This window comes from Phocoena sinus, chromosome 6, assembly GCF_008692025.1.
Source record: "Phocoena sinus isolate mPhoSin1 chromosome 6, mPhoSin1.pri, whole genome shotgun sequence".
NCBI classification, from domain to species: Eukaryota; Metazoa; Chordata; class Mammalia; order Artiodactyla; family Phocoenidae; genus Phocoena; species Phocoena sinus.
In genome coordinates, this window is record NC_045768.1 from 14149627 (window position 1) to 14175070 (window position 25444).

At 48.2% G+C, this 25444-nt stretch overlaps 1 protein-coding gene across 7 annotated transcripts in view; it reads left to right on the forward strand.

The window, feature by feature from the left end:
* The window catches only part of CDK5RAP2 (CDK5 regulatory subunit associated protein 2), a 195075-nt gene that overhangs the window by 122327 nt on the left and 47304 nt on the right, over positions 1 to 25444 (forward strand). For all 7 annotated transcript variants that reach the window (XM_032634778.1, XM_032634776.1, XM_032634782.1 and 4 more), the window contains 3 exons: positions 875 to 1062; positions 9950 to 10382; positions 20747 to 20957. In XM_032634778.1, coding sequence (XP_032490669.1) covers positions 875 to 1062; positions 9950 to 10382; positions 20747 to 20957 — 832 coding nt within the window. The remainder of the gene's footprint in view (positions 1 to 874; positions 1063 to 9949; positions 10383 to 20746; positions 20958 to 25444) is intronic.

Genomic DNA, 25444 nt, shown 5'->3' on the forward strand with positions numbered 1-25444 from the left:
GTGGATTTAATGACTAGATTGGTGGCAAACAAGACCCTATAAATGACAGCTCATCTGTGTGGGTCTTGTCTTCCGTTTAAAAATCTTAATCATTTTACACATGTGGAGAGAGGGGTGTGATGGCCAGTGTGTATATCACCAGCCTTAATGAAGTCAAGAGGAGTTATTTATAGACTGATAGAAGAAATTTACAGCTTTGGAAAGCGAGAGAAAGAATGCTAATTGCAGCACCTCAAGACATGCCCAGCACAGGCTTTAACTAGATGTTTCCTTGGTACCACTCCTCTGGGACCCTCAGTGACCCAAGAAGGTGGATCTGTGAAGAACACGTCTCCGTGGGAATGAGGAACTCTCCACCGTCCTGATGAGACAAATCAAAGTCACAGTAATGAGGATGTGTCTGTAAAGAGGTTGCTTTCTGATATATAATGAGGAGGATACATTGCAAGAAGCATATAATAAATGTCCAAAGCATTGTTAATGGCAGTTAACAATGTTCCGGACCCTTCTTAGAAAGAATTTACAGGAAGTAGGCCGTGGGCTGAGGGAACACAGCTGTAGCGGGTAAGACACTGTGCCAGGAACTGAAGTGGGCCAGCCATCTCATTTTGTTCTCGTAGCCGCCATGGGAGGTGGCGTCACTGTGCCTAGTTACGGATAAGGAAACTGAGGGCGAGAGGAAGTGATGTAAACATCTCCGTGCCCTCAGATGAGCGCGTGTGGACCGCGTGCACCCTCCCTCTCCCCTTTCATTTTCTCTCGGGTCTACTTGCCCTCACTCATCACTGTTTGTCTCCATCCTCTCTCTCTTTTCCACGTAACCCCCTTCCCCTCCTTTGTAGTCCATTATCTGACCACATACTTTGATTTGCAGATTATGGAGGTCAATTCCAAAGGGGGCTGCAAAAATGGATATTTAAGGCACACAGATTCCAATATTTTAGACTCCGACGGAGCCCACAAATCCGGCTGCCCCGGAGACCAGAGTTTGGAAGAAGGCGAGCTCCTGAGCCTGGTCGCCCCTCTCTTCAGCGAGAAGGCCATACGGTTACTGGAATCCAGGTAGACATGGGGCCCAGGCACTGCAGGTGTCTCTGGTTTGAGGGGAGAGCAAACTCATTTTGCTAAATGGATTTAGATGGCGGTGCTGTATAATGTACCTGGGAGAGCTCCCGAAATGGCTTGGAAGGAATCTTGCCAGTTGTGCAGTTAAGTAATTAGGCTGCCTGCTCCTTGGCTGCGAGGGGACGGCGTTCAGCAAAGCCGCATGCAAGGCCAGCGTAAAGAGGGGAGAGAAAGCTTCTTCAGAATTGTTCCTGGGAGCCCGGAAAGGGCTGCCTGGCTGTCATTGCGAGGAATCAGCCCTCCCGAAATCCCTTCCGCTTTCTACAACAGCTTAAAAAACTGCCCCTGTACTTGTGACTCTGCTGTTTCATGTTGAGCTTGAACTACATTTCCCTTCTCATTATATCTGCCGGGAGTCTTTCCTATGTGAGGAAACACTACAGGGTGTTTTCCTTAAAACGAAAAGGGAGAAATATTCAGTACATTTGTATTTTTAAAATTAGTCCTTTAGGAGCGGATTTCCCTTCTTTCCTATTCTTTCCAGGCCACTGTAGCAGCTGCTCTGGGCTTTGGAGCCAGAGGGAGCTGTGCTTGCTTTCCTCTCTCAGTGCCTCCGTTTCTCTGACCACTTCTTGGGGTTGCTGTGAGGAATGGAAAAAATGCTGTTCAAGGAGAATGGCTGGCATGTGGCGTGTGTTCAGTGAAACCTTTCATTCTCCTCCAGCACAGACAGAGAAAGGGAGCTGGTACCACCACCCAGGACGGCTGGCACGAGCCTAGTGGTTCTCATGTCCTTGGTGGGCTCAGCCCCGTAGACATTTTTTCATCTGAAAAAGGACGGTAGTGTTCTGTGAGCTCCGGGAGGCTCCCCTCCCCAGCCCCTGACATCTGCTTAACATTTTTCTAGCATGAGTCCTCATGCTAGGGGGACATGCCCAGTGGCTGTTCTGGTATATTATCACAGGGAGTTGGGTGACCATAATGACACTTGAGAGATGGAGGATTTCCTCAGCATCAGGGGCTCCTGTGTTAAGAGTTAAAAGATGCCCCTCGCTCTCTCTGAGGACCGCCTAGGAAGGCACTTGGGTGATGTGACCTGGGAAAGTACAGTGGACTGGTGGGAGTGCAGGCAATTGGGGCCCACCCACATGCTCCCTCCTGGCAAGGAGGAGCTTTTCAGCCCCAAATCATTGTTGTCATGCCAGCCCGTGGCCTCAGAGCTTCCAGTCTTTCAGTAGAAGCCCCAAATTTGTATGCTCAATCTCCTGATTTTTGAAAATTTAGACTTCATTACGATTTTAAAGAAAGCGCTTTACGTGCCGGCAGTCCGCAGGCAAGCTTGGAACATCAGCCATTCAGTTACCTGTTCCCTTGTAGGCGTCTGTTCCATCAGCTTCCGGGCCATCGTGGGCCAGTTCTAGTGTTAGAAAAGGCTTTCTTAAATGCCGGCCGGCATCTGCTGCTCTGATCCTGCTTTCTGTACAGCTGCCTTTCTTGGTGCACCGCTGAGCCCCAGGACGGCAGGTTCACGGCTCCGAGGGCCCTCCTGAAGGTCCAGCTGTGGTCTTTTAAAAAGACCGCTTGGGTAACTAGGATTCTCATTGGCCAGGGAAACACTAATTTTCTGCCCAGATAGTCTCTCCAGGAGTTCGGTGTTTTGATCCCCCCAAAAAGCAGGGTATTAGAGTCAGACAGACCTGTGCTCTGGTCCAGCTGTACCGTTTAGACCTTGTGACTTATCTCCCCATCTCGGTTTCCTCACCTGTAAAGTGGGGGGGTGATGATACTTAGCGACCCTGTAGGGATCTTGTGAGAATGAAATGAAGTAATGTGTGTACACATGGATCCAGGTTGGTATTAACTGGGGCTTTGGTGATATTACTGCTTAAAATGTGCCTGGCCAGTTACTCCTACCCTTTCCCTGTTACCCTCAGGTAAGATTCATACCATATGCAAGATACGTCGGCCAGCCCGTGATTCAGGCCTCTGTGTTCATTGCTGAGCCCATGTCTGATACCCTGGTGTGGAGTGCGATAGGCTTAGGCCCAGGACTTAGGCCTCTGAGCTCTGCCACCCCCCTAGCCATCCACCCTGGGGCCTAACAGGCTAGCAGAGTAGCTGGGCCCCAGGAGTAAATCTGATTCAACTTACCCATCCACTGGGATGGAATAAGGAAGCAACTTAGCCTGTTTAGCTGTCTTGCACTTGACCAAGCCGAGCACTCGTTCACCGGGGCTGGAGTGAAGGGTCAGCTCGTGGAGGACGGGCTGGCTGGCCCTGCTCTCCCATGGTCTTCACCATGTGTGTGGTTCCCAACCCTCTCTTCACGTGCTTCTGGTTCGTTTGCCCCATTCCCTAGAGGACATGGTTTAGGATTTATTACCTAAGTGTTTCAGTCTTTGTAGCTAAACTTAAGTGTGACATTTGAAAAAGTCTAAAAGGGGAGCCCTTGGGGATTTTTCTTTTTCAAGGCTAGTATTCTTGAGCCATACCTAGTAGAAGTAGAGAAGCTAACTCTCCTAAAAAACCTGGGTCTGCTCTTCTGGGCATGGTGAAGGGACAGGTAAGGGACCACCAGAGCGTGGAGCTGGCGAGGTGTCTGAAGAAGGTAGCAGAGAAAGACCCAGGGAGACTCGGGCGTGCGGGCTGCGGGGGAGAGGACGCGGCGAGTGCTTGCAGGCAGATCCTGTTACAGAGGGACTGGGTCTGTGGGCTTCAGACAGAAACCCGGGGTCTTCCTCGATCCTCCCCTTTCCTTCACCTCCCAAACCCAAGTCCTGACCCTTCACCTCCCAGATGCACTCCTCCCATCCCTGTCTCCTCCTCTCCATTCCTCGCTTCTGTCACACTTCTCCGGCATCCCTACAGTTGCCTCCTAACTAGTCCCCTGCAGCCATCCTTCCCCCTTCCAGTCTGTTTTCCATGCTGCTGTATCCAGAGCGGTTACTTAAAATGCAGTGAAGTCACTCCTCTACTTAAGACCCCTCGGAGACGCTCCACTTTTCTTGGGACCAGAGAATCCTTGGCCCAGCCTGCCAGGCCCCGTGTGATCTGGCGACCCCCTCCTTCGGCGCTGTTCGCACTGTCCCCGGCCTGCTTTCTGTGCTCTGGCCCTGGAGCACAGTCCTTCCAGTCCCTGGAACGAGACCCCTTTCACCTCGTTTCAGAGCCTGGGCACATGCGGGTCCCGCCGGATGGGCACTCACGGCTGCTTCCTCCACGCTCCCCTCCCCTGAGCAGGGCAAGGTCATCAGCTGGGGAGGGGAGAAGACCTGAGCAGGGCAAGGTCGTCAGCCGGGGAGGGGAGGAGACCTGAGCAGGGCAAGGTCGTCAGCCGGGGAGGGGAGAAGAGAAGCTGCCGGGCGGTGCCGAGCGCCCATTTTGAAATGAGTGACGATCAGTACAAAGTGTGACCCGTCCCGAGAACACCTGTAGCACGAGTAGCTGCCCAAGCCCAGGTCTGAAGGCAGGGTTGGATGGGACAGGTGAGGGGTTACCTAGGCCTCTTCATCTCAGTCCAAGTGCTTCCATACCCTTTGCTTCACTTATGAAGGTCAACGCCAGTTTGCGAGTTGTGAATCCAGTGGCCAGGGTCTGCTTTCCTGCAGCGGTGGCCACGCTCCCCGGCCTCTGTTCACAGCTCCCCTCTCTATGTTCCTTCTCCCCACTGGCCTCTCCTCCTCAGTCTCCTGTGCTGGCTCCTCTTCCTCTGGTGGATGCTGGATGCTGGATGCTGGAGTGTCCCGGAGCTCTGTTCTAGCTCCCTTTCCCCCTCTGTACCTCCTTTCTCCACAGCTGCAGAGTACGCTGTGTGACTTCCAAATTCATACCCACGGCCCAGACTCCCCCCTTCAGATCACACGGTCAGCTGCCTACTTGCTGTCTCCTCCTGTGTGTCTGACAGGCGCTTTCAACTCTAATCGGTTTATTCTCTTTTATTTTTTAATTTTAAAAATATGTATTGATTTCTTTATTTTTCGCTGCGTTGGGTCTTCGTTGCTGTGCATGGGCTTCCTCTAGTTGGGCTACTCTTCGTCATGGTGAGCGGGCTTCTTGTTGCGGTGGCTTCTCTTGTTGTGGAGCACGGGCTCTAGGCACGCGGGCTCAGTAGTTGTGGTTCGTGGGCTCTAGAGCGCAGGCTCAGCAGTTGTGGCGCACGGGCTTAGTTGCTCTGCGGCATGTGGGATCTTTCTGGACCAAGGATCAAACCCGTGTCTCCTGTGTTGGCAGGCGGATTCTTAACCACTGCGCCACCAGGGAAGTCCCTCTAATTGCTTTAAAACCCAACCCCCTGTTCTAATGTGCTTCTCTGCTGTTCTTCCACGAGTTGCTTAATAGCACTGCTGTGGCCGAAAGTGTAGCTTCCACAATCCTCCTAACTATCAGTAAGTCCTGTTGTTCCACCTGGAAAATGGATCCCTAATCCACCCACTCACGTCTCTACGGCTTCCCTGTTAGTCCAGCTTAGTCCAAGCTGTCACATCTCGTGCCTGGACTCCAAAAGCACAGCCTTCGAAATTGTCTCCCTGCTTCCGTTTTTGCCTCTCTGTAGCCATTCACCACAGAGGAGCCGGAGCCAGCTTTCAAAAACTTAGATGAGGTTATGTTTCTTCTGTGCTTAAAGTTTTCCAATGGCTTTCCGTTACCTTTAGAGTAAGATCAGAGCTCCTTGGCCTGGCCTCTGCCTGTTTCTGTGTCTTTATCAGCTACCTCTCTTGTTCACACTCACCTTTCTGTTCCTCAGTCATCCAAGCTTGTTCTCACCTCAGAGCCTTTGCAGTAGCAGTTCCCGCTACCTGGCACACTCTCTTCCCGGGATGTGGTGGTGTCTCAGCTCTGTGGAGAGGCCTTTCCTGACCACTTTGTCTAACAAGAATCCCTGCTTCTACACTTTGTCTCAGGACTGCCGCCCTCCTCCCCTCCTTCTCGTCCCTCCTTCCTTGTACTTCTCCTTGCCTTGCACTGTCTTATTTAGTTACCCGTGTCTGTATGGATGTCTGTCTCCTCAATGGAACGTCAGCAGCGTGATTCTTTTTCACCATGCGTTTCCACCGCCTTACATGACAAATGGGAGAAGCTCAATGAATATTTGAATGAACGTGTGGACAATTAGAAGCTCAGCATCATCGCAGAAGGTTTAAGTTTAGAAAACTAGAAAGAATGCAGTGCTTCTTTGGAGTCAGAAAGGTCTGCGTCTGCAGTCTTCGCTCTGCCACTTTGCTGGAAGATCTTGAATCTTCACGAGCCTGTGTTCTTCATCTGGGAAATGGGGTCAGTAACAGCCCCCATCTCAGTCTTACTGTGAGGGCTAAAGCTATTTAGTGTATTTAAGGGACCTGGCACACCGTTAAGTGCTTAGTAAATGTCAGTTCCTTTCCCCTTATGCCTTCTATGTGGCAAAGATGCTCAGGTTATATAAACAACGTTTGGGCCTCTGACAGCACCCTCGGACTGAACCATTAAAAAGGTCCTGATTGGGCTTCCCTGGTGGCGCAGTGGTTGAGAGTCCGCCTGCCGATGCAGGGGACACGGGTTCGTGCCCCGGTCTGGGAAGATCCCACATGCCGCGGAGCGGCTGGGCCCGTGAGCCATGGCCGCTGAGCCTGTGCGTCCGGAGCCTGTCCTCCGCAACGGGAGAGGCCACAACAGTGAGAGGCCCGCGTAACGCATAAAAAAAAAAAAAAAAAGGTCCTGATTATGGCGATAGCTTAATGAATCTGCTGTTCAGATTTCTAGCAGAGTAACACTTGAAATGTTAGCAGCTCTGCCACTTCAGTATATTATAATGGCCTCTTTTTTTTTTTTTTTTTTTTTGCGGTACACGGGCCTCTCACTGCTGTGGCCTCTCCCGTTGCGGAGCACAGGCTCCTGACGCGCAGGCTCAGCAGCCATGGCTCACGGGCCCAGCCGCTCTGTGGCATGTGGGATCTTCCCGGACCGGGGCACGAACCCGTGTCCCCTGCATCGGCAGGCGGACTCTCAACCACTGCGCCACCGGGGAAGCCCTATAATGGCCTCTTTCACCACCTTTTACTACCCATTTGTAAGTCTTTTTTCCTGGATTTTATTGTGTGTTGTTTGGTAGTGAGTAATGGTCCTCCTTTGGCTAGCTCAGTAGCAACTGTTCTTATTTTCAATCTGTATTAAGGGAAGGAGAGGAAAGGAAAATTTAGTTTAACATGCTTGAAATACCAGAAATATTGTTTTGAACTCTGGGTTTACTAAATTTTAAGATGGTTTGTGTAGCCTAGATGATCCCATGTTAGAAGTGAAAAGTGTACCACACGTTTTAATTTTGTTTTTCACACCTTTAGTTTTTCCCCTGTTTCAGTGTGCTGTAGCTGTTTAAGTTGACTTAAATTGATTCTGCCCCAGAGCTGGACGTTAGGAATCCAGGTAAGAGTTAAGGCTTCATCCCTGCCCTTAGAGGGCCCAGTGGGAAGACAACATGAGGGTACCTGTCACTTCCAGTGGTAACAAAGATACAGAGGAAGGGGAGGCCAAGGTATGTTAAGGCAGTCCGTCGTTCCGGTCTCTGACAAGGTTTTTTGAAGTAATGCAGGCAAGAGAAACTGCAGAGAGGAGAAGGATCTAGCACTGATGAGGGCCTCTTCTCTCTCCCGTCTCTCTCCTGACTCCACCCCACTCATCCTGACCACATCTTCTTTTTCCCAGAAGATAGCAACAGCTTTCCAGCTGGCCCTCCCTCAGTGCTTGCCCCCGCTCCAGTCTTCTTTTTTATAATTTTCTGTCTCAGTTTTATAACGTCCTCTCATTTTTATGAGTCTCTTTTTCTCCTTTATTTTTTAGATGGTTGACACATACTTAGTTTAAGTCTTCTTCAGATTGCTTTTATTGTTTTTATTTCCTCGAGTGTGAGCTCTCTCATCTGTCCAATTGCTCTCTTTCATAACAGTGGATTTTGTTTGCAGCAGTGGTTTGTGTCAGCAGCCCCGCTCCGCCCGCCACCCTTGCGAACTCCCTGTTTGGTGCTTTTGAAGTTGCCTTGACTTGTCTCTCTAGGTCTTACTTTAGGGGCATGAAATTTGCACGGGTCTTCTTCCAACCATGGGAGTTAAATTTCCGCTTTCTGCGGATGCCCTCTTTATCGTGGCAGTGGGTCTCCTCCTCTGTTTCTGACCTTTGGATACATCTTATTTGATTCTGAGTCCTGTAGTGCACCTTGACCATTATTTTGTCTTGTCTGTTTTGCTGTCATTTACGTATGTTTAGAGCAGATGGTAGGGGCTCTTGAGTGTACTTTCACCACTGTCCTGACGGGAAATCTCTCCATTCATTCTCTACACGTGGCACGTGTGTGGCCATGCACTCGTCACACAGAGCCTCCCAGTGGCTCTCCTTTCCTTAACATGGCTGAGGTCTCCCTGCCTCACCTTCCAGCCTCACCTCCCTGCTCTCCACAGTGTGTCTTGACTCCGTTCATATTGTTTTCCATGCTTAGAAGGTTCCATTTCCCTTCCCCCAGCTAACCTCTCATCAACTCTAGAGGCCCTTTTTTGGCGTTCTTCCTGCCACCCCCAGTCTGGACACCCTGGGATGCTTGCCCGTAAGCTTCCCAGACTTCCACAGTGCCTGTGTTTCTCTTTTTAGCCTGTGGAGTAGTGATTTGTTTACACATCTGCCTCTAACACCAGGCTCCGCAGGCACTTCTGCAGCCCCAGCGCCCATTATAGTGTCTGGCCCAAGAAACACACTCACGAGGGATTCTTCTGGAACCGCTCCAGAGTCTTCTACATGTTGGCTTAGTTTGAGTTCCTGGGAAAGCAGAGCCTGAGGTAACCACTTGGGTACAAGTGGTTTATTTGGGATGTGACTCCAGGCAGACGGAAGGAGGGATGAGGGAGACTAAGGTAGGGGTGGAGGCAAAGCCAGGAAGGCTGTGTTATGATCTGGTTGCTACTGTGGACAGCTGGGCCTCTGCCCTGCCAGCCACCCTCTGAGGGATGGTGTAGACCCTGCGTCAGTGCTGGCCCTCTGAAGGATGGGAGACTGGGACATTCACCCAACAGCTCTCTTCCTCCACTGGTTAGGGTTTCCCCTGGGGCTATAAATGGGTCCGCACTTGCCCGCTGCCCTGCTGGCCGGCTCAGAGAGCTCTGGGAAAGGGCCCAAGGCAGCGGAGAGATGCCGTGGGCGCTGGCGGAGGGACTGTCTACAAGAGCTGTCAACGCAGTTGCAGCTGAAATCCCAGGGAGGCCCAGGCCATGTGGCAAAGGGGCGTGAGAAGCATCTGCTACCCATACATGCTCTCGTTTAATCCTCACAGCGTCCTGTGGAGGAAAACTCACCTTGCTTTCCAAGAATCACAGAGTTAGAATCTGAAGCCATTTTGTCTGATTTCAAAGCCACTGCTCTTTTTATCCAGAGCAGTTCCCAGCATCCCTTCATTCGATACCTTTGCTGAGCACCGACTGTGCACCCTGATGGACCAGGTGGCTCATGGATCTGCCAGGTTGGCTAGATTCATCCAAAGCCATACTTGCCCCTGGCTGTAAGAATGGGCCCAGGGGGGTGGGCGGACCTTGCAATCGTCATGCATACCTTATGACTCTGTTTGCTCTTCCGAAGCCCAGCCTGCGTCCAGGTAGCTGTGTGCCCCCCTCACTTGCTGTGCACCTGCGTCAGATCAGTTCTCTCCTTCTCCTCCATGAAGGAGACATGTGGTACCTACCTGGTGTGGTTGTTCTGAGGTGACCTGGATAGCATAGTTGGCGTGGGTCCTGGCACGTGGCAAGTGCTCACTGTGTTTAAATTCAGCAGAATGTGGGCCAGAATCAATGGGGAAAACTTAGGAAAGTGGGTCGGTGACAAGGCCATAGCAGAAAGCTGAGTCCTCCCACTTCCTTCCCTTTTGGAAAAACAGGCCGGACCTTCTGAAAGTGCTCCGAGAACTGCTTCTGGAACAGATATGCTTGAGAGAGCAGGAAGCTTCGGGAGAACACCTTGATGGTAAAACCGAGAAGACACTTGGGCAGATGGCCATTCAGCTAAGAGGTGAACTCGGGCATTTCATCCAAGCCAACTTGTCTTCCAAGCCACGTGATGAACTCGAGTGGCCTCCGGGAGCCCAGCTAGCAAAGGCGGCAGAGGCGTCCAGGGTTGAACAGAAAGATGCCTCCGTGCAGACCATGGCTGTGGAGGGGGACATGGTCAGATTCAGACACGAGGGCACGACAGAGCCTTGGGAAGAGAAGCCAACAGACGCCGTATTCAGCGCCGGGCATCAGCCGGAGAACTTGTGCAGGATGCCGGGGCGGCAGGCCGCTGCCCTCTCCTTCCCCAGGGGGACCGAAAAAGTAAGTTTCCCCACATATTACTTACTTAGTTACTTACTAAATATAGACCAAAAACTTAAAAATCACCTCCGATCCCACTGCTTTTTAAAAATTTGTATAGTCTGGTGTCTCTCTCTGCCTGTACTTAATCTTGGCCTCTACCTGGAGGTGTGTGTCCATCCTGAACTTCCCCAAAGTGTTACCAACATTTCCTCCCTCCCTGTCTCCTCCCCCATCCCAGCCCTCTCTTATTTATCTATAACTCATGATATCCATGTGTTTTCATTATAAAAGCAGAGTCATATGTGTACATCTGTCTGTAGCTTACTGTTCCATGTTATGTATCAGGAACATCTTTCCTTGTAATGGCTGCTAAAATTCCACTGTGGGGAATGTACCAAAGTTTACATAATTTTCCCCTGTTGATGAACCTTTACTTTTGCCAGTTGCAGTAAAACTGGAATGACCTGACTTTAGGGGTAGGGACGAGAACCTAGGTTTTATTTTGTATGGACTTTGTGTCTTAGAGGTACCGTTCTGTGGGCTTTGTCTACATTCTCTTATCCTTACAACACGCGGCAAAGGTGAGGAAGCCAGGTCCCGAGTGCCCATGGTCAGCCAGCTGTGAGGGGCCTGACTGCACAGCCGTGCCCTTTCCCTGGGTCAGGCTCCTGTCTAGCCTGTGCTGGCCCGAGTGGTAGGGTCTGGTTTTGGTGGGTGAATGCCTGCATTTTGCTTCAGTCAAGATCCTTTCTCTAGATGCTTCTCCTCAGATACCATCAAATATGCCAGATTGTGAAAAACCAGACTCTCCTGGCAATGTTTGATCGGACCTTTTACTAAAACCCTCCTGGGGAGGAGGGGTTGGGATTGAGGGGCCCCATAGCAGGGAGATGGGAGTGGCTTGGGAGAGAAGGAGAGAGGTCGTGTTTGTGGTAGGGCTCCAGCGACTGGTCTCCTTGTTTCTGATGGGTGTTTTGTCTCTGAGAAATCAGCTGTGCACACTGCTTCATAGCATCAGAATGGAGAATTAAGTTTATTTTCTGACCAGTAAATTACCGCTTTTGTGCGTACCAAAGAGAGTTAGATATATCATTAGCAAAATTGCTTTTGATTGTTTTAAATTATGCACCAAAACTGTAATTTCTAGAAAAGGGTTTTCTAAAGATATCAGTAGAGACCAAAAAAAAAAAAAAAAAGACACTGCCATTATATTAACAGTACTCGAGATGCAGATTTGTGCAATTTGGCTAGAATAGAGATGCTCTCATCTGCCCCAGCTAGTTTAGTTTGTACCTGTGTATTAGGAAAACTAGATGTTTTGTGTGTGCATGTGGTTTTTTCCCCTGCTATCTGTGAGGGAGATAGCATCCTATATTCAGGAAAACTGGATAATCAAATGAACTTAATTTCCCCAAATATACTGAGAAAATTTTTCCATTTGGAATTATCTTCCTGCTGGTATCTTCAAAAGGAAGGCTACTGTGTTTATTTTTTTTAGCATCTGCTGTATATGCCAGGATTGTGCTAGATATTCTATTCATGTATCATCACAGTTAATCTTCTCACCAAGCATATTAGTTAGGTAGGTATTACCTACATTTTGCATGTGAAGAAATAGAAGCTCTGAAAGGCTCAGAAAATTGTCCAGAGTAACTCAGCCGTTGAGAGGAGTAGCAGGGGCGTAAAGTGGAGTCTGGTTTTAGAGGCAGACAGGGATATCGTAACCCCACCTTTCTCAGGAAGGGAGGAGCTCTCTTACCACCAGTTTGGCCTCCGGTCTATGCAACGTAGAAGAAAATTTAATGGTCTTCTCTGTGGTCTTTGGTTAGTCAGGGAATCGGTAATCCTTGAGCTTAGGCTAGAACTGTGGCATCCTGTTAAAAAGAACATCTTTGCAGCCCAGGGGCGAAACAGGGAGACGGGACATACTTCTGGTTGAGTTACAGAGGCGAGATCCTGGGCTGTACAGATATACCCATGATTGCATTGGGCCTCGCCGCTCACCTGCTCTGAGTCCTTGGGTCAGTCACCTGACTTTCAGTGGCTCCGAGGGGATCATTGTGACCTGGCACCCGGGGCTGGTGTGCTGGCTCAGTGAGGCAGTGTGTGGCGAGTGCCTCGGGCCGTGTCCGTGGTAGGAGCTCAGGGTATGTGCATTCCTGTCCCCCTTCCGTCCCCAAGTGAGAAGTTCCAGGATGCCATCTTTAATAAGGTGGTAGGTGGGATTCTGTTCGGCATCCATAAGGTAGCATTTTGTGTGGTGTTATTTTGGAAGCGGCGTTAGGGTGACTGACGGCAGCCTTCCAGCCTGAAATTGGCTTTGGCATTTGTGCACTTGCAGCTATCTTCTCTGCTGCCATATGACACACAGATTTGGATCCAAGAATAGAGATGGGTGGAGTCTGAGGACCAAGCAAGTGACTTATTTTCCAGCCCTTTTTGATGAGGCGTCCACCTCCTCCCGAGTGGTCCCTGACACCGCCGCAGACTGTTCTTGTCCTTGAACCTGTTCTCTCCTCTTGCGTGGAATTTCAGGGCAGAAAGGCTCTCACTTTTCTTAACTGGGCAGTAGAGGTTGAAGAGCTAGCCTGAGGCTCAGCTCTCCAGCCTTCTTATTGTATGATCCTGGGCTGGTTGTTTGACGTCTCAGTTCTTCATCTGGAGAAAATAGGTATAATAACTTCTGTAATCCTCTGAGCTCTGGGAATGCATAGTTCACCCGAGGATTACGGGAGTACATGCTTGAAAGCATTTGACATCCTAGAACGTGCAACAAGGGCTCCTTCTTCTTCTTTGCTTCTTGAGAGGCTTTGCTGATTTCCTCCTTTCCAGGGTCCCAGCCATTATCGACTACAATCAATTTTAGAACATAACCTTATCCCAGGCAGAAGCTCCGAGCCCATTAGCAGTCACTTACTGTTTCCCCCAGCTGCACACCCCTAGCTGAAGGCAGCCACTAAGCTTTTTTCTGTCTTTATAGATTTGCCTGCCCTGGATATTTCATATAAATGGAATCACGTAGTCTGTGATCTTTGGTGACTGGCTTCTTCCATTTAGCATAACATTTTCCAGGTTCGTTCGTGCTGTAGCAGGTATCTGTCGTTCATTTCTTTTTATGGCCCAGTGATAGCCCGCTCTATGGATACCACATTTTATTTATCCTTTCATTAGTTGATGGACATTTGGGCAGTTGCTACCTTTCGGATATTATGAATAATGTTGCTGTGAACATTCATGTACAAGTTTTTGTGTGTACCTGTGTTTTTATTTCTCCGGGGTATAGATCTAGGAGTGGAATTGCTGGGTCATGTAGTAATTCTGTTTAACGGTTTGAGGAACTGCCAGACTCTTTTCTAAAGTGGCTGCAGCTAGTTTCCAGAAGTTTTCACCAGCATGTGAGTGCTCCAATTCCGCCGCATCCTCACCGGCAATTGTGATTATCTTTTCGATTATAGCCATCCTAATGGGTAGGGAGCGGTGGTATTTCATTATGATTTGATTTGCATTTCCCTGATGATGAATGATTTGAACATCTTTTCATGTGCTTATTGACCATATGTATATCTCCTTTTGAGAAATGTCTTTCAGATCCTTTGCCCATCTTTTAACTGAGTTATTTGTGTTTATTTATTTATTTATGGCTGCGTTGGGTCTTTGTTGCTGGAGGCAAGCTTTCTCTAGTTGCAGCGAGGGGGTGCTACTCTTCATTGCAGTGCGCAGGCTTCTCATTGCGGTGGCTTCTCTTGTTGCAGAGCACAGGCTCTAGGCACGTGGACTTCAGTAGTTGTGGCACATGGGCTCAGTAGTTGTGGCTCGCAGGCTCTAGAGCTCAGGCTCAGTAGTTGTGGCGCACGGGCTCAGTTGCTCCACAGCATGTGGGATCTTCTCAGACCAGGGATCGAACCTGTGTCCCCTGCACTGGCAGGCGGATTCTTAACCACTGTGCCACCAGGGAAGTCCTAGGCCTCTTAAGTTATTATTTGTATGTTCATTCCACAAATAGATGTTGAGCACCTACTATATTACTAGTTCTTGTGCTCAAAGCTGTGGATAGAGTATGAATAAGAAATGCAGAGTCCATGAATTCTAAAGCTTATAGGCTGGTGCAGAAGATAGACAAAGAACAAGTAATTGCATAGGCATTTAATTATTATGGTCCTAATCTTTTTCTGAGGAGAATTCTGAGGGGGCAGTGAGTATATAATGGGGAGATCAAGGCCCGTTCTCCTGAGGAAGGCACATTTGATCTGAGTCCTAATGAATGTGTTGGGATTAGTGGGAGAGGTGGGGGTGGGCAAGAAAAAGTATTCTAGGCAGAGGAGATAGCATATGCCAAGGTCCTGAGGAGGAAGGAACAAAGCATTCTGAGGAACTGATAGGAGGTCTCTGTGGCTGCAGGTTGGGGGGGTGGGGAGGGGCAGTAACTCAGGCTGTAATAGTGCACAACATGTGGGCTGTGGTAAAGACTGTGACCTTGGCCATACGAGAACTGGGGAACAATTAAAATAGTTTTAAGCAGGAGCGGGGGTGTGTTGCCTATTTTGGTGCAGTATGGCAACTGGGTTAGAAAGGGCAAGAATGAGTGTGGGGAGACACCTCAGGAGGCTGTTTCTGTGGCCTGGATGATAGCTCACAGCATCTTGGAGTTGGGGGGTGGCCGCGGAGGATGAGAAGCAACAGAAGAATTCATAGACACTTTGGGAGTTGGAGTTAGTGGAACCTGGTGAGTGTTGCAATTGGGCGAGGTGCATAAAGGGAATTTTATTTTATTTTATTTCTTATCATCCCCCCCACCCCATCACCCCCACTGCTTTCCCCCCTTGGTGGCCATATGTTTGTTCTCTACGTCTGTGTCTCAATTTCTGCCCTGCAAACCGGTTCGTCTGTACCATTTTTCTAGGTTCCACATATATGTGCTGACATACGATACTTGTTTTTCTCTTGCTGACTTACTTCACTCTGTATGGCAGTCTCTAGATCCATCCATGTCTCTACAAATAACCCAATTTCGTTCCTTTTTATGGCTGAGTAATATTCCATTGTGTATATGTACCACATCTTCTTTATCCATTTGTCTGTCGTTGGGTATTTAGGTTGTTTCCATGACCTCGCCATTGTAAATGGTGCTGCAGTGAACATTGGGGTGCATGTGTCTTTTTGAATTATGGTTTTCTCTGGGTATATGCCCAGTAGTGGGATTGCTGGATCATATGGTAATTCTATTTTTAGTTTCTTAAGGAACCTCCATACTGTTCTCCATAGTGGCTGTATCAGTTTACATTCCCACCAACAGTGCAAGAGGGTTCCCTCTTCTCCACACCCTCTCCAGCATTTGTTGTTTGTAGATTTTCTGATGATGCCCATTCTAACTGGTGTGAGGTGATACCTCATTGTAGTTTTGATTTGCATTTCTCTAATAATTAGTGATGTTGAGCAGCTTTTCATGTGCTTCTTGGCCATCTGTATGTCTTCTTTGGAGAAATGGCTATTTAGGTGTTCTGCCCATCTTTGGATTGGGTTGTTTGTTTTTTTAATATTGAGCTGCATGAGCTGTTTATATATTTTGGAGATTAATCCTTTGTCCATTGATTTCATCTGCAAATATTTTCTCCCATTCTGAGGGCTGTCTTTTTGTCTTGTTTATGGTTTCCTTTGCTGTGCAAAAGCTTTTAAGTTTCATTACGTCCATTTGTTTATTTTTGTTTTTATTTCCATTACTCTAGGAGGTGGATCAAAAAAGATCTTGCTGTGATTTATGTCAAAGAGTGTTCTTCCTATGTTTTCCTCTAAGAGTTTTATAGTATCCGGTCTTACATTTAGGTCTCTAATCCATTTCGAGTTTATTTTTGTGCATGGTGTTAGGGAGTGTTCTAATTTCATTCTTTTACATATAGCTGTCCAGCTTTCCCAGCACCCACTTATTGAAGAGACTGTCTTTTCTCCGTTGCATATCCTTGCCTCCTTTGTCATAGATTAGTTGACCATAGGTGCGTGGGCTTATCTCTGGGCTTTCTATCTTGTTCCTTTGACCTATGTTTCTGTTTTTATGCCAGTACCATATTGTCTTGAGTACTGTAGCTTTGTAGTATAGTCTGAAGTCAGGGAGTCTGATTCCTCCAGCTCTGTTTTTTTCCCTCAAGACTGTTTTGACTATTCGGGGTCTTTTGTGTCTCCAAACAAATTTTAAGATTTTTTGTTCTAGTTCCATAAAAAATGCCATTGGTAATTTGATAGGGATTGCATTGAATCTGTAGATTGCTTTGGGTAGTATAGTCATTTTCAGCATATTGATTCTTCCATTCCAAGAACATGGTATATCGCTCCATCAGTTGGTATCATCTTTAATTTCTTTCATCAGTGTCTCATAGTTTTCTGCATACAGGTCTTTTGTCTCCCTAGGTAGGTTTATTCCTAGGTATTTTATTCTTTTTGTTGCAGTGGTGAATGGGAATGTTTCCTTAATTTCTCTTTCAGATTTTTCATCATTAGTGTATAGGAATGCATGAGATTTCTGTGCATTAATTTTGTATCCTGCAACTTTACCAAATTCATCGATTAGTTCTAGTAGTTTTCTGGTGGCATCTTTAGGATTCTCTATGTATAGTATCATGTCATCTGCACACAGTGACAGTTTTACTTCTTCTTTTCCAACTTGTATTCCTTTTATTTCTTTTTCTTCTCTGATTGCCGTGGCTAGGATGTCCGAAACTATGTTGAATAATAGTGGTGAGAGTGGACATCCTTGTCTTGTTCCTGATCTTAGAGGAAATGCTTTCAGTTTTTCACCATTGAGGATGATGTTGGCTGTGGGTTTGTCGTATATGGCCTTTATTCGGCTGAGGTAGGTTCCCTCTATGCCCACTTTCTGGAGAGTTTCTATCATAAATGGGTGTTGAATTTTGTCAAAAGCTTTTTCTTCATCTATTGAGATGATCATATGGTTTTTCTCCTTCAATTTGCTAATATGGTGTATCACATTGATTGATTTATGTATATTGAAGAATCCTTGCATCCCTGGGATAAATCCCACTTGATCATGGTGTATGATCCTTTTAATGTGTTGTTGGATTCTGTTTGCTAGTATTTTGTTGAGGATTTTTGCATCTGTATTCATCAGTGATATTGGTCTGTAATTTTCTTTTTTTGTAGTATCTTTGTCTGGTTTTGGTATCAGGGTGATGGTGGCCTCATAGAATGAGTTTGGGAGTGTTCCCCCCTCTGCAGTTTTTTGGAAGAGTTTGAGAAGGATGGGTGTTAGCTCTTCTCTAAATGTTTGATAGAATTCACCTGTGAAGCCATCTGATCCTGGACTTTTGTTTGTTGGAAGACTTTTAATTACAGTTTCAATTTCATTACTTGTGATTGGTCTGTTCATATTTTCTGTTTCTTCCTGGTTCAGTCTTGGAAGGTTATACCTTTCTAAGAATTTGTCCATTTCTTCCAGGTTGTCCATTTTATTGGCATAGAGTTGCTTGTTACAGTAGTCTCTTAGGATGCTTTGTATTTCTGCAGTGTCTGTTGTAACTTCTCCTTTTTCATTTCTAATTTTATTGATTTGAGTCCTCTCCCTCTTTTTCTTGATGAGTCTGGCTAATGGTTTATCAATTTTGTTTATCTTCTCAGAGAAGCAGCTTTTAGTTTTCTTGATCCTTGCTATTGTTTTCTTTGTTTCTATTTCATTTATTTCTGCTCTGATCTTTATGATTTCTTTCCTTCTGCTAACTTTGGGTTTTGTTTGTTCTTCTTTCTCTAGTTCCTTTAGGTGTAAGGTTAGATTGTTTATTTGAGAGTTTTCTTGTTTCTTGAGGTAGGCTTGTATAGCTATAAACTTCCCTCTTAGAACTGCTTTTGCTGCATCCCATAGGTTTTGGATCATCGTGTTTTCATTGTCATTTGCCTCTAGGTATTTTTTGATTTCTTCTTTGATTTATTCAGTGATCTCTTGGTTATTTAGTAACGTATTATTTAGCCTCCATGTGTTTGTGTGTTTTACGTTTTTTTCCCTGCAATTCATTTCTAATCTCATAGCGTTGTGATCAGAAAAGATGCTCAATATGACTTCAGTTTTCTTAAATCTGCTGTGCTTGATTTGTGAACCAAGATGTGATCTATCCTGGAGAATGTTCCATGCGCACTTGAGAAGAAAGTGTAATCTGCTGTTTCTGGATGGAATGTCCTATAAATATCAATTAAATCTATCTGGTCTATTGTGTCATTTAAAGCTTCTGTTTCCTTATTTATTTTCATTTTGGATGATCTGTCCATTGGTGTAAATGAGGTGTTAAAGTCCCCCACTATTACTGTGTTACTGTCGATTTCCTCTTTCATAGCTGTTAGCAGTTGCCTTATGTATTGAGGTGCTCCTATGTTGGTTGCATATATATTTATAATTGTTATATCTTCTTCTTGGATTGATCCTTTAATCATTATGTAGTGTCCTTCCTTGTCTCTTATAACATTCTTTATTTTAAAGGCTATTTTATCCGATATGAGTATTGCTACTCCAGCTTTCTTTTGATTTCTATTGGCATGGAATATCTTTTTCCATCCCCTCACTTTCAGTCTGTATGTATCCCTAGGTCTGAAGTGGGTCTCTTGTAGACAGCATATAGATGGGTCTTGTTTTTGTATCCATTCAGCAAGCATGTGTCTTTTGGTTGGACCATTTAATCCGTTCACGTTTAAGGTAATTATCAATATGTATGTTCCTGTGACCCTTTTCTTAATTGTTTGGGGTTTGTTTTTGTAGATCCTTTTCTTCTCTTGTGTTTCCCACTTCGAGAAGTTCCTTTAGCATTTGTTGTAGAGCTGGTTTGGCGGTGCTGAATTCTCTTAGCTTTTGCTTGTCTGTAAAGCTTTTGATTTCTCCATCAAATCTGAATGAGATCCTTGCCGGGTAGAGTAATCTTGGTTGTAGGTTCTTCCCTTTCATCACTTTAAGTATATCATGCCACTCCCTTCTGGCTTGTAGAGTTTCTGCTGAGAAATCAGCTGTTAACCTTATGGGAGTTCCCTTGTATGTTATTTGTCGTTTTTCCCTTGCTGCTTTCAATAATTTTTCTTTGTCTTTAATTTTTGCCAGTTTCATTACTATGTGTCTCAGCGTGTTTCTCCTTGGGTTTATCCTATATGGGACTTGCTGCGCTTCCGGGACTTGAGTGGCTATTTCCTTTTCCATGTTAGGGAAGTTTTTGATTATAATCTCTTCAAGTATTTTCCTGGGTCCTTTCTCTCTTCTCCTTCGGGCACCCCTATAATGTGAATGTTGTTGCGTTTAATGCTGTCCCAGAGGTCTCTTAGGCTGTCTTCATTTCTTTTCATTCTTTTTTCTTTATTCTGTCCCGCAGCAGTGAATTCCACCATCCTGTCTTCCAGGTCACTTATCCGTTCTTCTGCCTCAGTTATTCTGCTCTCAATTCCTTCCAGTGTATTTTTCATTTTAGTTATTGTATTGTTCATCTCTGTTTGTTCTTTAATTCTTCTAGGTCTTTGTTAAACATTTCTTGCATTTTCTCGATCTTTGCCTCCATTCTTTTTCCGAGGTCCTGCATCATCTTCACTATCATTCTTCTGAATTCTTTTTCTGGAAGGTTGCCTGTCTCCACTTCATTTAGTTGTTTTTCTGGGGCTTTATCTTGTTCCTTCATCTGGTACATAGCCTTCTGCCTTTTCATCTTGTAGTTCTTCTTGCTTCTGCTGTCTGCCCTCTGGTGGATGAGGCTGTCTAAGAGGCTTGTGCAAGTTCCCTCAGGGAATTTTAAAAATGGCTCCCAGTTTTTGTATGTGCAGCAAGCGGAGGGTGGTCTGATTCACCGAGACAGAGGTCGTCTGAGTGCTGGAGCTGTGGGATGCAGGCCTGGGGTGATAGAATGAAGGAGCCCAGCTTTCAGTTGACTTGGGAGGGCTGGTGGGCCGTCAGAAATGTGTAGGTTGGGCAGGTTCGGAGCTCTGGGCCTGAGAAATAGCCATGGGACTAGGCACCTAGTGGCCCCCGAACAACTTAGTAAGGGGTGGTTCTGGTGGCCTGGCGGGCTGAGAGGCAGATTGACTTAGGCTTAGGAGAGGGTGGGAAGTGAGGAAATAGATAAGGAGCTAGAAAACGTTTCCCAGAAGGTTGTGTGGGGAAAAGGACTGCCGTGTAGGGAGCATCTGGAACGTTCAGAGAGACACGGCCGGGCTTAAGAGGGTGTCAAGGAGGAACAGCTTGGCACTTGTCAGTCAGAGGAGGGACCTGCCAAGACACAGATCTGCAGGCTGGGGGATAAACGGAGGTGCCGTTACCTGGACAGGCACTTTGAGTCCTGTTTTATAAGGTTGGCACGAGCGTGCTGACTGTGCGACCAGAGGAAGTGTGTTCATTGTCTCCCTGGGTGTACTTTCAGGACGTGAAGAAGTCCCGCTTGCCCATCCTGATAAAAGCATCGCGGTCACTAGGGAGTGTGTGCCAGCTCCCTGCCCCCCAGGAGGTGGTGGCCCAGCAGCAGGGGGAGCTGAAGGAGTTTAAAATTCACAACAAGCAACGTCACCAGAAGTTAATTCTGGCTGAAGCAGTGATGGAGGGGAGGCCAGCACCAGAAAAAGCGCTCCTGAAAGGTAAGCACCAAGGAAACCGTATCCTCTGCGAGAAGATGAACGGCGTGACAGGACGGCCAGAAACGTCAGCCGCGTTGTTTGGAATCGCAATACGTTTGAGTATAAATTTCATGAATTGCAGTGACTAATCTTGACTCCTGACAGATATACAATCGAGGGAACGGGGTAAGGAAAGCTCGTTTGTTGCTTTCATTTTATTCCAGAGCGGGCAGAGGGGGACTGGTCGTGCTCCCAGGCCTTGTGAGGTCACTGACCCCTTCACTTGCAGTTGTCTGGGGGCTCCATCTGTGGAGGCCTCAGTCCTCTTTGCGGGGTTCTCTGGATGGCCAGGCCGCAGTTGTTCGGGTTCTTCGGGGCTCATTCTAAACCCTACTGACCTTATGGCTTCTAGAAGTGACCTGCCTCCCTACGCACTTGGAATCTGCTGTCTTTGCTCTCCTGGGAGCTCCCCAAGTAGAGAGCCTTGGGGTTACAGAGTATCAGGGTGAGACTCCTAGACTTGGAGGGAGCACGTCAGTGGGATCCTCTAGCCCGAGACAGTGGTGCTTAAGAGATGTTGCCCCTTTGAGAGTCTGGGGGAGGCCGAGGGCCTTCTCATGCGTGGAGCACCGTCCATCATCTTTAGAGCGCTCGTGAATCCACAAGAGCACTTCTCTTGACTCCTGATTTTTTTTTTTTTTTAATGCGGTACACAGGCCTGTCACTGTTGTGGCCTCTTCCATTGCGGAGCACAGGCTCCGGACGCGCAGGCTCAGCGGCCATTGCTCCCGGGCCCAGCCGCTCTGCGGCATGTGGGATCTTCCCGGACAGGAGCACGAACCCGTGTCCCCTGCATCGGCAGGCGGACTCTCAACCACTGCGCCACCAGGGAAGCCCTTGACTCCTGATTTTGAACTTCTGCTCTAAGCGAATGACAACAGCATGCAATAACAAGAACGGCAGCAGTGGTCTTTTATGTATTTATTCGGAAAGGATGTATCAGGTCCTCCTGTGTGCCAGGCACTGGGGAGATAGTGAACAAAAGAGACTGAGTCTGTGTCCAGCTTGTATATCACAGGGGGAGGAAGACAGTAAGCCGTGAGCAGATGTACCGTGTGTGAAATGATCGGTGCTGTGGAGGGAGATAAAGCCGGTAAAGGACACGGGTAACGTGGAGCGGGGGTCGGGCTTGCTAAGGTACGTGGAGTCGTAGAGAGCGCCTCCCCGATGAGGCGATATTTGGGCGGAACCAGGAGGAGAAGGGGTCAGGGTGATGGTAGACCCGCTAGGCCCTCATAGGCAGTCTAGGGCCTTGTCTTTTACTCCGGGTAAGGTTGGAAACGGCCAGAGGGTTTTGAACAGCGGAGTCACGTAATCTGACTTATGCTTTAAAGCAGGGATTGGCAAACTGTCCTGTGGACCAGGCTCGCTGTGGGTTTTTGTAAAGTTCTATGGGAGTGCGGCCCCCTGCATTCATTTGCGCATTGTCTCTGATGGCCTTTGCGCTGTGATGCAGGGTTGAGTAGCTGTGATGGAGACCCCGGGGCTCGCAGTCTCAAATACTCGTTATTTGGCTTTTGAAGAAAAGTAGGCAGGCCTCTGCTTTAAAGGATCACTTTTTTTAAAACAATAATTTTATTTATTTATTTAATTTTGGCTGCGCTTTGGGTCTTCGTTGCTGCGTGTGGGCTTGCTCTAGTGGCAGCGAGCAGGGACAACTCTTCGTTGCAGTGCACGGGCTTCTCACTGCGGTGGCTTCTCTTGCTGTGGAGCACAGGCTCGAGGCGTGTGGGCTTCAGTAGCTGTGGCACGCGGGCTCAGTAGTTGTGGCGCATGGGCTTTGTTGCTCCACGGCATGTGGGATCTTACCGGACCAGGGCTCGAACCTGTGTCCCCTGCATTGGCAGGCGGATTCTTAACCACTGAGCCACCAGGGAAGTCCTAAAGGATCACTTTTAATGTGAACCATGGGAAGGATGTCATACCCTGAGGTGGAAGGACTGAGGAGAGCCAGGCTCGGAGGGCCTCAGGGGTCTGGTTTGGAACTCTTGAGATGCCTGTTGGAGGAGAGGTCTGGGCCCAGGTCAGCATGTTGCGGTATTTGAAGCTCTGAGGCTTGGAGACAAAGGAGGTAGGTCTGGGAACCGAGCCTGGGCCTGAGAAGGAACAGCCAGTGGGGTGGGCAGCCCAGGGAGCATGGCCTCCCGAAGCCGAGCGGGGAGCAGATTAGCTGTGTCAGATATGCTAGTGAGACAAGTAAGTCAAGGACTGGGGCTTGGCCTTGGGATTTAGCGTTGGGGGAGTCCTTTGGGGACCTTGAAGGGCGCTGTTTCCATGGAGCGGGCAGGGCTACTGGCGTGGGTTCCGGAGAGAATGGAGGAGAGAAATTGGATACAAGAATAGGCAACTCGGCGGGGGTGGGGGGGGGGGGCGGGTTGCCATAGAGGGGTGGAGAGGAGCAGGGCAGTCGGGGGCCACGGTGGCCATGAATCTTGAGGGATTCCATGGATCGGGATGGTGGGTGTCTGCAGGAAGGCGGGTGTTGTCGGTGTAGTCTCACAGCATGAGTTGTGAAGCCGGAGTTTTTAGGGAAGAGAGAGAATGGTCTGGAAGTGTCCTTGAAGAGCAAAGGTGCTCACACATTTCCAGGCCCATAGTACAAGGGAGAGAAGCATCCACTCCTGGGGAGGTTGCAGGAGAAGCAGTGTTTGCTGAGGAAGGGTTGGAGACAGGGGTGGACGATTGCGTCCGAGCGGGGGGTTTTCAGAGCGGTTCAGGCCTGGGAGGTGACTGGGGGCCTCGGCCTGCCCGTGGTGGTGAAATAAAATGAGTGCCCGTTACTTACTGAGCCCCACTGTCCACTTTACATACATGATCTTGTTGAATCCTCCTAACAGTCCTCTGAGGCAGGGCCACTAATTATTCCCATTTGATCGTTGAGGCAGCAGTTTCAGAGATAAAGGGACTTGGCTACGGTCACACTGTTGCCGACATCCCAACCCGGATCGGAACCAGCCTGCCTGATTTCAGAGCCTTTACTTTTCCTCTGCTGTTTCTGGGAGCCTAGTATATGATACCGTGCGTATGGCTTTTACGATGAGCCACGTAGCCAGAGGTATTTTCTGTTTAATCTTAGGTTCTCTTTTGGCTTTACCACAGTTGAGGTTTTAAGATAAGTTGGGCTTTGGTAGGATTGCTCTTCCCTCCCTCCTTCCTTTCCCAGCGTCCTTCATCCATCCATCTACCCATCCAGGCACCCGTTCACTCATGCAGTGAATGTTCCCCGAGCGCCTGCTGTGTTCCTGGCCTCACGCACAAGGTGTAGGGGAGAGAGAGGAAGAAGATGCAGTCTCCGCCTTCTGAGGGCTCCCTGTCTCCTGGGGCGGGGACCGCGGCCAAGGTGGCTGAGCCACACAGGGGCCCTGGCACCTTGCCCAGGGCTTGCCATTTGTGCTTAACAATGTTTTGATTTCTTGCTGAGACCCTGGGGTGCCTCAGCCAGGGGCTACTTCTGCAGCTGCCTGGAAGGCCCCGGAGGCCCCTCTTCTTGGGAAAAGCGGGCCTGAGTCTATAGAATTCATTTTCTCACTCATGGTTTTAGAAGAGCCTGGACTTAAACCGTTTCAGACAAGCTGCAGTATATTTATGCTTTTTATGTCCTGTTATGGCAGCTCGATAGATTAATTTTATCTTATGAATTGCATTTTGCCTCCCCAGTGTTTTTATTTTCCCTGGTGTATCTTTGTGTTCTTCTTAGTTGCTTGGCTAAGTTTCAGGCCTGTGGTTTTATCTGGTTTTCTTTCTCTTCGTGGATGCCTGTAGCCCAGCCCCTCGTGGGAGCAGCCTACCGGGACCAGGACAGCCTGGGAGAGCAAGAAGGACTCAAAGCCACGCTGTGTGTCTGGAGAGACAAGGAAAGGGACAGGGATCAGCAGGCCAGCTGTGAGACTGGTCAGAATTCCCCCCCCCCCGGCCTCTTGAACAGCTACTTTGTGTCGGACACCATTTGGGGTGTTTTATACAAAAATTATTACTAAGCCCTGCAACAGCCATCCTAGGGCGTGGTCACTGTTCCCATGTAACACTTGGAGAGGCTGAGGGTTTTGAGAGTCAAGGTATAGTAGGGTGTCGGAGCTTATAGTCCGTTTGTCTGACACTTTTCTCCCAGGCAGTGGGCTGGGCTCTGGTGGTTCAGCCTCAGAGGACTCAGGGCCTGCCCTCGGGGGCCTCGCGCTCAGCCAGCCGTCCTCAGCATCCCTGCAGTGCTGGCTGTTGTTAGGTGTGCACGGTTGGCCTCCCGCTGCCCGGGGGTGGGGTGGACGAGGGGCAAGCCTGAGCTGACACCCGGTTTGGGGGTTTGTCAGGTGGGTCAGCGGGAAAGGTACAGAGACATGGGCGAGGCCCCAGGCAAGCTGTATCCTTCTTAGAATTGTGAAGTATCGCAGGCATATAAATAAGCACAAAGAATAATAACAATATTCATGATCCCATTCAACCGCGAACAGATG